We start from the raw sequence: 12,338 nt of genomic DNA, 5'->3' as shown, positions 1-12,338 counted from the left end.
TGACCAAAATAAGCATATTAGAACAAAACTAATTCTCTAGCGGAACCGGTTGTGGAATGTAAATAAAGGTCAAACGAACTAGGTGTGTTTTAATTTATTTACTTTAAAAGTTTTGAATGCTTAGTCAGCCAAAAATTGCAAATAAAGTGTGTTTAACCTCAAAGATGCATGCAGTTCGAGTAAGCAAATAATGACTATATGCGAATGGAAGGCTACAGTTTGTGTTGTCTATTTACTAAGTTCATTCGGTTACAATTTGGTTATTTATATAATGTAAAAATGATCTTTTTTCCGAACACTTAATAAGTTTAGACTAAGTTAAAATAGTTATAAGGAATGAATTGAAAAAAAAGTTCAGCGATTAAACATACAATTATTTAAGAACGATACTTCATCACATGATTCACATCTGGTAATCAATTTAATAAAGCCTCACAATATGTTTGGCAAACAATTGAAAAAAAAAATCAAATTATCGGTTAAATATCAAATTGCTTTTAAAATGAGATTCTTTTTTAATTTGACATCAAGTATAAATAACTAACATGTCTAAGATTTGTTGATATTATAGTTTTTAAATTATTTAATCATTTAGACATGAAAAGTACATTTTTTGAGTAAAGTATAGTTTAATATTAAAGTAATAATAAATTTTGCCTAATGAACGCTGATTTTTGTATTAATTCATATGTATATTTTCAACTGAATCAATCCAAAAATAACAAAGAAAACCAAAAAAAAATAGTCAACTTTCAAGCCGATTTACCATACCTTGACGACCTAACACAACCAAAACCCGCTAATATGTGATTATTCGAACATTTTTTAAGAATTTAAAGTTGAAAAAAATTGAAAAATGATAATTTTTCATTGATAAAATCACTATTTAAAAAAGCTTGTTTTTTAATACCATTTGAAAGCTTTGACTTCAACCACATAATACTCACCCTGAGAATACATTGAAAAAAATAAAAAAAGCAAAAAAAGAATCTTGAATAGTTTTCCGAACTTTCCCTTACATCAGTTTTTGTGAAAATTCGGCAAGTGTTTCGAAATTTCACTTTTAAAAGTGTTGTTTCCATGCATCATTTGTTTACATTTTCCTTCACTCTGTTCAGCTGTCAAAATCCAGTGCGCCCGACCCCCATTTCCTTGAGGAACGCAAAAGCTACTGTCAAAATGGTTTGACGGTAATCATGGTTTCGACCTAAAACCTGGAAAAAAATAATTATCTCTGAACGAGAATTCAGAGACATGAAGTTTTTAATAAAGAAACTAAGTAAAAGCTTGTGTTTTTCATTTCTGTTATCTCCATGCTCATACTCAACTGTTCGTGGTATTATAAGCAACTTTAACATCAAATCTAAATATAGGGAATTCCACGGATCAAACGAAGCAATGATAGTGAAAGCCTACCTCATTTTTATTGCAGTCGTCCACCGGCACATACGTAAACGATAAAAAACTCAGCCGCCATAATCCGGGCTCGATAATCTTATGCGAAGGAGACTTGATTGGCATAGGCTCGGCCTGCAATATGCCGGAAGAAATTTACAAAACCAAACCACACATTTTGCTGTTCGAGGTGTGTAAAGATCGGAACCGATTGGTCTTTGAGGGGGACGTCGCCCGGATCGACGATTCAGACGACGAGGAACCCCTTCTGGCTAACAGTGATCGTAATGAATCTCAGGTGGAGATAGTTTTGAGTGAGGAAGACGCTGAACCAGTGGCAGCTGCGGCAACTGTTCCTCTTGTTGGAACCTCTCGAAGGGGACTTCCTCGAAGAGACGAGACAAACGATCGCGTTCTTTTGAGCGTTGATTTGTCTTCCGATGAAGAAGATAGCTGCGATAAAGGGGCATCAGGCAATGTACGTGTTGAAGCCTTCAAAGAGATGAACATAAAGATAGAACGAGTAGAGTCCCTTCAAGAACAATCCACTATCAGCCAGAAACCGTCAACTTCTAGTGAGAGGGAACCAGAGGTATCGATGGTTTTAGATAAACCTCAAATTACAGATGATATTCAGCCGACAGATGATCCCGGAGATCTTATAGATGATGTAGAAAACGCTCATCATTCTTCCAGCGTTATCTGCATTTACGACAGTGATGATCCGGATGATTACACCGAAGACAATTTGTCCCAGTCCAATTATCGGAGGATTAAGAAAGAGGCTCAAGAATCGGAATTGTTCGATGAAGAAATCGATGAAATCGATGAAATCCTTAAGGAAGTTGATCAAATTATACCTGAGACTACTGAGGATTCACCAGTTACTGAAGGTCCAATCTACATCTCAGATGAAGAGGAAGAGGACGACCTGGAAGTTCATCTGGGTTGGTTCAGTAAACTTTCTCAAAACAACTCTCCCCTACGTAGAAAACCATTGGTCAAAGTAGAAGAACCAGACCAAGACGATGTGTTAGAGCACGTATCCGCAGAACAAGAAGAAGAGGTGGAACAGAAACCGGATCTAACAACTATAGATGTTCGGCAACCAGCTCGAACGCTTCCTGGTACTGTTATAGTATCTGCTAATGATGAAGAACCATCGGAACTGGATATTTCAGATTTTTTCGACGATATTGGAGATCTTTTTGGGGATGTCAATGCTGCTCCGGAAGCCAAGCGGCAAAAACTAGACGAATGTAATTCGGAACAAAGTGGTTCGAAACAACTAGATTTTATGGAACACGTTCGATCGATCTCCGAACAAGAGATCAACCTTCCTTCGGCACAACAACCTAAAACCACATCGGATGATCCTAAGGCGGAAGAGTCGGTTGATTTGACCCGACCTTTACATGAAAAAAATAGCAGCAGTGCATCAAACGCATGGATAAGTCGAAAGATTCCGTTTGTTGAGCCGCATCGAATCCAGAAACGCAGAATGAGTACTCAAGCTGCTGGTAAGTTTTGGGGTAATAGTTATTTTTCAAGTACAAATCATCTAACTATCAACAATTGTAAAACTTCTCTTAACTTTGCAGATCCTCCACCAGCAAAGCCGCCAAAATCTCAAAAGATACATGATATATTAAACAAACCCTCTCATCCAAAGACTGAAAAAATATCGAAAGATATGCGCAAGCAAAAGTTAAAAGAAATTAGTACGAAAAATGCACAAGCCAATGATGCAGAATCCAAAGGTTTCAAAGTCCCAACCAAACCAAAAGTCAAATTCACCTCGAAGAACCGCGGCACATTCCTGACGGAAGAAACTGCTGGTCCATCTCACGGTTCAGCTCGTTCTCGCGATTCGACATCATGTAACGGGTTCAGCGGGGACGATTTTGTGTTCACTCAATCTACCTCTTTGGATAATGTACCTTCGGTTCCAAAAGAGGATAATTACGTTTCCCTACCTTCCAAGCTTACTTTCGAAAGTGTCGCCAAGGTGAGCAGTGTAGCTCGAGACGCCCCAGTATTCAAAATTCCGAAAGTAGTGCAACCAATTCCGCCGAAACAGCCGACTTCCACTGTTCCAAGTTTCCAGAGGGAGTTGGACAAGGCAGCTAAAGAAGTTGCCAAATCAAAGTCTGCCAAATTGAAGGTCCATCGTGATAAATCGAAAGTTACTTCCAAGCCAAGTGAAATCATTCCTCTGCCTCTGCACAAAAAGGAACCATTGAAACAATCCAACGAACCACCACCTGTTGCAAAAGAATCGGAAAATACAAATTCAAATGGTTCCGTTAGATTTGGGACCTACCCTAAAGCCATATCTCGGAAAGAAGGTGAGACAGATAAACCTAAGAAAAGTGTTCGTTGGAAACAGTCAATGGTCGAAGTAAGGACGTACGAGATTGACGACGGCAACACCCTGCATGTACAAACCAAAATGTACAAGGATAACAAAGAATTTTTCTCGGATTTGTCGCAAACGAACTGTCAAAATGACATCATAGTCGAGATCACCGGATGGAATGTGGATTGGTTCGACAATCCCGCGGTGGCCGACATTCATAATCAAAAATTGCTTCCAATGGTGGAATCGTATCGAGATTTTGAAGATTATAAACGCATTGTGTTACCAATTCTGAAGAAGGAAATGTTTCACGATGTGCTGAAACAATATACGGAAGTCAAACGATCCCCGCAGAAACCACTTCAGCTGATTATGAATGAAATTCATTCTCAGGATCGTACCTTTATGTTACATTGCAGTGGTAAGTTGTTTTTTTTCTAAACTAATCTAGCCCTCATCAGTTATCAGTTATTGAAGTGTCAATTTGATACTGATTAGTACAGCATATGTTTTGGAAACTTTGTAATGTAACTAAAATATGATTCTCAGACATTTTACTTTAAGCTGGAGTTGAGAGCTTCATTTTGCTTCTTTAAATATATTTTTTTAATTTTTTTTGTTCGAGATAATGACCATGCGTTAATATTCAGAAAATTCAAATTGAATGTAAGTGTTAGAATAATCATAGAAATGCATTTTGAAAAACCGCTGCAGTTAGTCACAAAACAAACCTACAGCCGCGCTTTCCTAATACAGACCCCGTTCGATTTTGGCAACACGCCCGAACATTTTGTGTTGCCAAAATCGAACGGTTTTTTTCACAACTTTGTTTTCACTGAAAAGGCGAACACAAATTATTGCGATACCGAAAATGTCATGCCAATTGCCTTATAATGTTTAGAATTAAACCAAAATTTAAGGGTAGTTTTATACATATATTTACTTCAAAAATCAAAAGAAAAGTTAATCGATGGAGCCTTGAGTGTTAAATTGAACGCATGTCCGTTTGATGCCCTCCATCAAAGTCTTTATAGTGTCATCTGGTGCCAGTTTCTCAGTTTTGTTTTTCATTTTCTTAACATATTCTTCTCGCCTTTAACTGTCTTCTTGCTCTTCCGATGGTCCCGCTTCATTATTGCCCAGTACTCCTCCACCGGGCGCAGCTCCGGACAGTTTGGCTGGTTCATGTCCTTTGGAACAAAATGGACAAAATTGACCTCATACCACTCCAGGACACTTTTAAAATAGTGGCATGATGCCAAATCTGGCCAAAAAAGCAGAGCTTCTTAAATTTGTCGTCCACATCGAACTTGCATTTGAAAAACTCCAACCCGGAATTTGGCTTTTATATACGTTTCGTCGTCCATCACACAGCAGAAATATTTTGTCAGAATCTTCTCGTGGAGTTTCCGTGCCCGAGTTTTAGCCGTCGATTGTTGCCGCTTATGGCGGTTTGGGAGGTTCTGCACCTTGTATGTGAATAGTCCAGCTCTCTTCTATGCATTCTGGACGTAGTTGTGCGTTATGCCGATCTTTTTAGCCAAATCACGGCTTGAGACGTTGGGATTTGCTTCAATCACCCGCATCACTTTTATATCCATCTTTTTGTTCTTCGATACCGTTTTTTCCAGCTACTTAGCCGTGGTCCAACGTCAACAGTTCCTGGAATCGCTTCAACACTCTGGAGACGGTTAAATGGTGAATGTTCATCATTTTTCCCAACTGCCGGTGCGACAGGTTAGGAAATTCCAAATGTTTGGAAAGAATTTGTTCTCTTGACTTCAAGTTTGACAGCATGTAAACAATACACATCAATGAGAAAGTGTGCAACATTTGGTTGATTTTTACCCAATCGTTAAATAGTTATGTCCTGTTGAATGTGTCGCAATAATTTCGTGTTCGTGTTTTATTTCCACAAAAAAATATTAATGTCATTAACATTATTTTTAGTTAATTTTAGACCATTTTTAGTCATTTTTTATTTACATCTACAGGCTCCCAATGATCTCCGAAACTGTTTTCTTATGGAAAACCACATATTCTACGGATCGAAAATGTTGACGTCCTTGCAAGACAACGTCTACTTACTCTCTCTTAGAATTACATGTGTTGATTCTAAGAAAAAAAGGGTACTTAACCTGCCTCCTAAGATGGTTCTTGGTGTTCTAATACGAAGATTTGAACTGAATCAAAGCAATCGAAAGATTCCCTTACATAATAGAGTGAAGATTTGGAGAGATTTTCTCGAGTTTAATATCGTATCGAAAGGAGTTATCACGTGGCTGACCCATTTTTTCATGAATGGTACAATTTATTTTTTTCCTATACATCCATTGCCACCATATCATAAATGTTATAGGATAGGATGTTCAAATCATCCATCCGGAGCATCTTTAAGTTGCAAAACTCCATGCGTTGAAATATACAGGCTCTAAAACTGAATATTGCCTTTGTCGTCTTTTGAAGTTGAAGTCAAATGCTGTTTCTGTTCAGTTTCAGTTTCAGTTTCTGAGTCAATAGATTTTCTTAACAATGTTTGCTTGTTATTCGAATCTTAATTGTTTTTTTCATTTTCAATATGTGTAGAAACTTGTTTAAGATGTTTCTCAATCATTAACATGAACCCTTGTGTGCTTAAAATGTAATTTTCAAATTTTTTTTAAAAAATTACTGACACGCTTATGAGTTCTTGGGAGCTTTAAGATTTCAAAGCATGGATTTTTTCAATTCATTCTCGGTTCAACGTCGCTCCAAATGGATTATGGACCATAGAAGGTGTAGGGAAACTCCTAGGTCATACCATTTACCAAAATGGATTCTGATAAACCTTCCCCTTACTAACATAACCCTTTCCTTTCATGTGATATTTGAATATAGATTCGTAGATGTAGAGACGGTTTCCATAGCTGGTGATACTTGCGTACCTCGGTTTTTAATAGCTTTAAAGTGTTTTTTTTAAATACACGAAGATAAGAGGTTGTCTATAACGTTGTAAAGATCCGGTAAATTTGAATCGGAATGTACAAGTTATCGAGAGTACAATATGGTATTGAGAAGTATTAGTATGGTGTGCTTGTCGATAAAATATCTTCCACCAGTGTTTCTATCGGCAAATTGTATCGGATGATAACGATTTTTGATTCCCTCCTTGAAACATGAGACTTAAAAGCTGAGGTCTGAGTTTTTAAGGCATGAGACATGAGATCGGTCTCACGTTTCACTTCTAACGTCTCTCTTCTTTTCACGCCTCACGTCTCATTTCTTTAGGGCTACGTCTCACTTCTCAATTTTCACGTATCACTAAACTTTTCTCACGTCTCACGCCTCATGTCTCATTTTTAATATTCTATGTCTAATTGTCTCAGTTTCAAAATTCAATCAGCAATTGGCACGGTTTTTGCACGGTTTTCAAGAATCACCACCGTATACCCGTGTAACGTTTGGTTGCACCTGGAAAAAGTTACAAGCTGCCAAACTTTCAATAGTGTCAAATTGACACTCTATATCGGATGAGGGTTAAAAGTTTAAGTTTTATAGTTATCCTGAATCAAACCAAAACTGTTCTTTCCAGTTGAGAGTAGCACACACCAGAGTATCAACAACAAGGACTACGTCCTGATATACTTCACGGACAAAACGACTACCAAAGAGTTCCGGATACCGGCAGTGGTGGTACACCGACGCCCTACAAAGTACACCAATGACAGTGGGAAACAATTCTACCACTGTAAAATTCAAACGGTTAAATCGAACCTATCGGTCAGGCTTCGTGACGGGCTTCAGGACAAGTTCCGCATTCTTTCGATCACTCAAATCAATTTACACCTGAGGCAGCTACACGTGCTGTTCAATCTGCGTAATTCTCCACTGCTGAACAATATCCTGACTCCTCGAATCAACTACTACGACGAGACTATCGTGCCTGATCCGAAAGCTTACAAGGGAAAAGTGAGTGCCTCAAAATTTGAACCATTTACATTTTTTTATTAAAACATTTATATTTACAGGAAAGTCTAAATGCACAACAGGGTGATACATTACTGAAGGTGTACGAACAGTGCATGGACCACATTAGGCCACACATTATGCTCATACAGGGTCCCCCGGGAACCGGAAAATCTAGGTTGATTAGCAATTTGGTGCTGCAGTTGCATCGAGGATCCGAGGAAAATCGAAAGTTGAAAATACTCGTCTGTGCCCAATCGAATACGGCTGTCGATGTAATTGTGTTGAAACTGATAAGACTGAACAGGTTGTTGGGTAAGTAACTAGGACTTTTCTCTTATATTTGGTGGTTGTTGGTTTGCATTTGGCATAAATCACAAATCATCTGTAAATAATATGAAAAACGTGTTGCCATAGTTTTTGAAGTCGCGAATGCCATTAAGATGGTAAAACGACTATAATCGAAACAAAAAAAAGTTTTGCCATAGTGGAATTCTCTTTGAAAAGAGTATTGGGCTCTTTCATAGTACATAAGCATGAGTGTGCCGTTGGGCAAACAAAAATGACAGCTCTATGTAAAAATAATTCGATTTGACGAAAGAAATTTTTTTTTATTAATAATTTTAGAAAATTTTCACAACATTTTCACAACGTACAGCTTATTCAAAGAAGCCAGTACATTTGTTTGTAAATTCATTTTATGCAATTCAGTGCTGAAAAGTGAACACTTCGACATTTTTCGGTCATTTCGTCGTCCATATCCGTTTTTATTTGTTAAAATCCGCTTCTCGTCCGGATAAAAAAGGAAATAAGAATAAAGGTATTTTCATTGAAAACCTTTATTCAGTCAGTATACGACATTTTAAAAACGCATTTCTGGGAATACGGCTCAATTTGGCTTCAACAGCACTTATTCTACTTCCTCAAAAAATACTGATTTTTTTCAACTACATAAATCAATAGTTTTTTGTTTGATTTAACTGATTATGAATCTGATGATAATTCACTTACAAAGCCATCAACTATTCAGAGTACATTGTGGGTTCTGTGAGTCAGTGTCGTGACTCAGGTAATTTTGCTTTATCGCTCTGACCCTAAAAACGTTCTGTAGATAAACATATGGAGTCCGAAAATCAAGTGAAGCTCCTCCGAGTTGGGAAACTAGAGTCAGCACTACGAAGGAAATTTGGCAAGTCACGTCATGTGACGCTTGGAATAAACTCCTTTGTAACAATAAACCAGCTGAATTTGTATGGTTTTTTAGAATTGTACTGTACTAGATTTATATATAATGTTTCAAAATATATTTTTTATGTTAGTAATTCCATGACTATATAAAGTCTGTTCCACATAGAATCTGGTCGGATAAAATAGATCATTTCTCCGCAAAGAAATAGCGTACAACAAAAGTAAAAATGTCATTTTGTAGGGTTTGTGATACCACCCATCATTTTCTGCATCCTGCTGGTAACCTCATTCGCCATCTTGTTCCACCACTTTTCCATTTGAGCGGGTTTTTTATGGTTCTGCCACATTTCTTCAGTTTGCCCTTAACTATTGCCCAATATTTCTCGATGGGACGAAAATCCGAACAGTTTGGTGGATTGATACTTTTTTCAACAAAATCGATCTTGTTGTTTTTATACGACTTAACGACATCCCGGCTGTAGTGGCAGCTTGCCAGGTTCGGCCAGAACTTCACCGGACCTTTGTGGGAACGAATGAATGGCAAAACCCTCTTCTGAAGACATTCTTCTTTGTAAACATTTCCACTAATTGTGTCCCCAGTGATGAAAATCTTAGTCTTCTTCCCACGACTACAGATCCCTTGCCAAATCATCAACTTATGAGTAAATTTATTTGAAATTTATGCGAAAACAAACTTGAGTCTACCAGCAACATTCCCTTTACGCTTTGCAAGGTAAAATTTGTTACCGGGTATTTGTCCAAAATCCATTTTGACGTAAGTTTCGTCGTCCATCAAAATGCATCCGTTGTACTTGGTCAACACTTTCTTGTACAACTTCCTTGCCCTGGTTTCGGCAACCAGGTTTTGTTTCAGCGTCCTGTTGGGGTGTTTGCTTGCATGATACGACCGTAAGCCTTCTCGCAAACAAATTCGTCGAGCTGTACTGTGGTTCGTCTTGAACTTTTTCGCCAAATCACGCAAGGAGATTCCAGGATTATTGTGAATTGATCGAATAACCTTTGCTCGCAGCTTCCGGTCATATGTTCCACTTTTACGCCTGGTTTGTTTTGCTCGACCCACCGTAAGGGTCTCCCGGTAACGTTGCAGCACCGAATTTACAGTCGATTTTGGATATTTCAGGAATTTCGCGATCTTTACCCCTGACCACGTCGGTTTCTCTCGCCTTTCATCGTCGATAACTTTTGACTGACTGCTTCAATCTTGATGAAATTTTCACCACTAAGTAAACAAACCATCCGGATCAAAACACTGTGGATAGATTCGCGATGTGACAACTAGGGGCGCTGCAGTAATTAAAAAGATGCGACCAGATTCTATGTGAAACAGACTTTATGTACATTGATCTAAAAAAAATGCGTTAAACTAATCGTTTCGAAAGCTTTTTGACATTTGAAGGGTTATTTGTTTTATGCTTATTACATTTTATTCTAAAAATTTCATCATATGCACTGCACATACCACTTTGTGTTTTAAAGTATGAATTAGATAGAATCGTATTTTTTTTTATTACAAAATTTTAATTTTTATTGGTGTTGGTTGCTTGTAATGGTCACTAGCTTTTTAAAACTTCATCGGTTGAAGGGTAGTATGCGCCCATCAATCAAACTGCACGCTATATCAATCGTTTTGCCAGTAGCTAGTAGTCATGAATAACGTTTTGTTTGCCCATTATCAATCCTCCAGTCAGCCAACAGCAAATGAGTCTCCTTCGCACCGGGACCCACACCAAAGTTAGTCCCGACTGTAAAATTGTGTTCCTCGACGACTTGGTTCGCAAATATGTGAATGATCAAATCAAACGGCGGAAGCTGAAACGGGAGGATCCTCTGTTTGAGCTATACTACGACGAGGTAGGTTTTTTATTTACTTATAGAAAAAATTCTTCGAAAAATGGCATACGAAATTGGTTTTTCATGTTTTTTTCTAGAAAGAAACATTGGAACGCCAAATCAAAAGTGAAAGTTCGCGCAAAGGCGGTAATGTGAAGGAGCTTCAGGCCAAACTGGACATGGTCAAAGAATTGCTTCCCGCAAATGTTGACAATTTGGATTTCAATACTCGCGAACGCTGGGAATTGGAAAAGCAAAGCAGGAAGCACTTCATAGCCACGGCCAATGTAGTCTGCACAACGTTAGGTAGCTGCGGTAACCTGAGAGAATATTGTCAATCGTTAATGTTCGATGTGTGCATCATTGACGAAGCGACACAATGTACGGAAATTGCCTCTTTCACACCGTTGCAGTACAACGTAAGGAAATTGATCCTGGTCGGTGACGTGAAACAGCTACCTCCTCTAGTATACAGCAAAGAATGTGCCGATGCCGGTCTAAAGAATTCACTGTTTTCGCGTATTCAGAATTCTTTCTTCGGAACTCACCTAGAAGGTGTTAAAATGCTCACGAAGCAATATCGTATGCATCCCGAGATTCTCAGGTGGCCGAATGAATATTTTTACGGAGGCATGCTTACGAGCGATCCTGAAGCTACGAATTGTGACGCGTTCCTATTTAAACCATACTCGATCTTCAGCTTAGAATATAATCAAAACCTCACTCAAATGGAACATCAAATTTATAATGATGATGAAATTCGTTTTGTCCTGAAATTAGTTGGAAAAATAATTCAGTACTGCGACAAGTACACCTCCATCGCCATTATAACGCCATACGATCGACATCGACGTGAGTGTGAAAAATATTTACAAGAGAAAGAATTCACTCAAGTTACGGTGACGTCAATCGATTCAGCCCAAGGCCAGGAATACGATGTGGTAATCATATCGTTAGCTCGTACGGCCGGAACCGGATTCCTAGACAGCAATCACCGCCTTAATGTTGCCTTGACGCGCGCCAAAAAATGTTTGATCCTTTGTGGAAATTTTGCAGATCTGAAGGTAAAGCGTATTCCTCCTTTATAAAAATTTCACATTACATAAACCATTCTATTTTAGAAAACTGATATCTGGAATTCGCTGTTACGAGATGCTCTGAGGCGCGAAGTTTTGCACGAGATTGAAGATGACGACTATGACAATGATGAAACTTTCACCCAAAAAGTAATGTATCATCTGCGTAAAAAACCGATCGCAGCGCAGGTTAAAAGTTGAATGCGTTCACAAAAAAGTAATGACTGAGTTACCTGCCCTTCGTCAATTTTTGTTAACATCATCGACAATGTATTGAGATTCCTATTTTATACATGTTTAAAGAAAATTTATTATGTGTAAAGACTTAAGACTTAAATTTCTCTTTGGAAATAAGAGAATGTCCATAACAGCCAGAAACGCTTAATTGTAACTCTCGTAATAGTTTGTGTTGTTCAAATTGTGTAAAATATTTTCATTGAAGTCATGTAAATAATTATTTGTTTCCAAATATATCTGTTGAAAAGAAATTCATTTGGTTGTACTTACTTGAAAGAAACGCAATA

General features: G+C 38.0%; 1 protein-coding gene across 1 annotated transcript in view; it reads left to right on the top strand.

The window, feature by feature from the left end:
- The window catches only part of LOC129754862 (uncharacterized), a 32,956-nt gene extending 20,618 nt beyond the window's left edge, over nucleotides 1-12,338 (top strand). The window contains 7 exon segments of the mRNA XM_055751101.1: nucleotides 1,433-2,915; nucleotides 2,997-4,175; nucleotides 7,326-7,739; nucleotides 7,742-8,014; nucleotides 10,593-10,759; nucleotides 10,837-11,802; nucleotides 11,860-12,338. Coding sequence (XP_055607076.1) covers nucleotides 1,433-2,915; nucleotides 2,997-4,175; nucleotides 7,326-7,739; nucleotides 7,742-8,014; nucleotides 10,593-10,759; nucleotides 10,837-11,802; nucleotides 11,860-12,015 — 4,638 coding nt within the window. The 3' untranslated portion in view covers nucleotides 12,016-12,338.

The sequence above is a fragment of the Uranotaenia lowii genome, chromosome 3, assembly GCF_029784155.1.
Source record: "Uranotaenia lowii strain MFRU-FL chromosome 3, ASM2978415v1, whole genome shotgun sequence".
NCBI classification, from domain to species: Eukaryota; Metazoa; Arthropoda; class Insecta; order Diptera; family Culicidae; genus Uranotaenia; species Uranotaenia lowii.
This window is presented reverse-complemented; position numbering and strand designations above follow the sequence as displayed.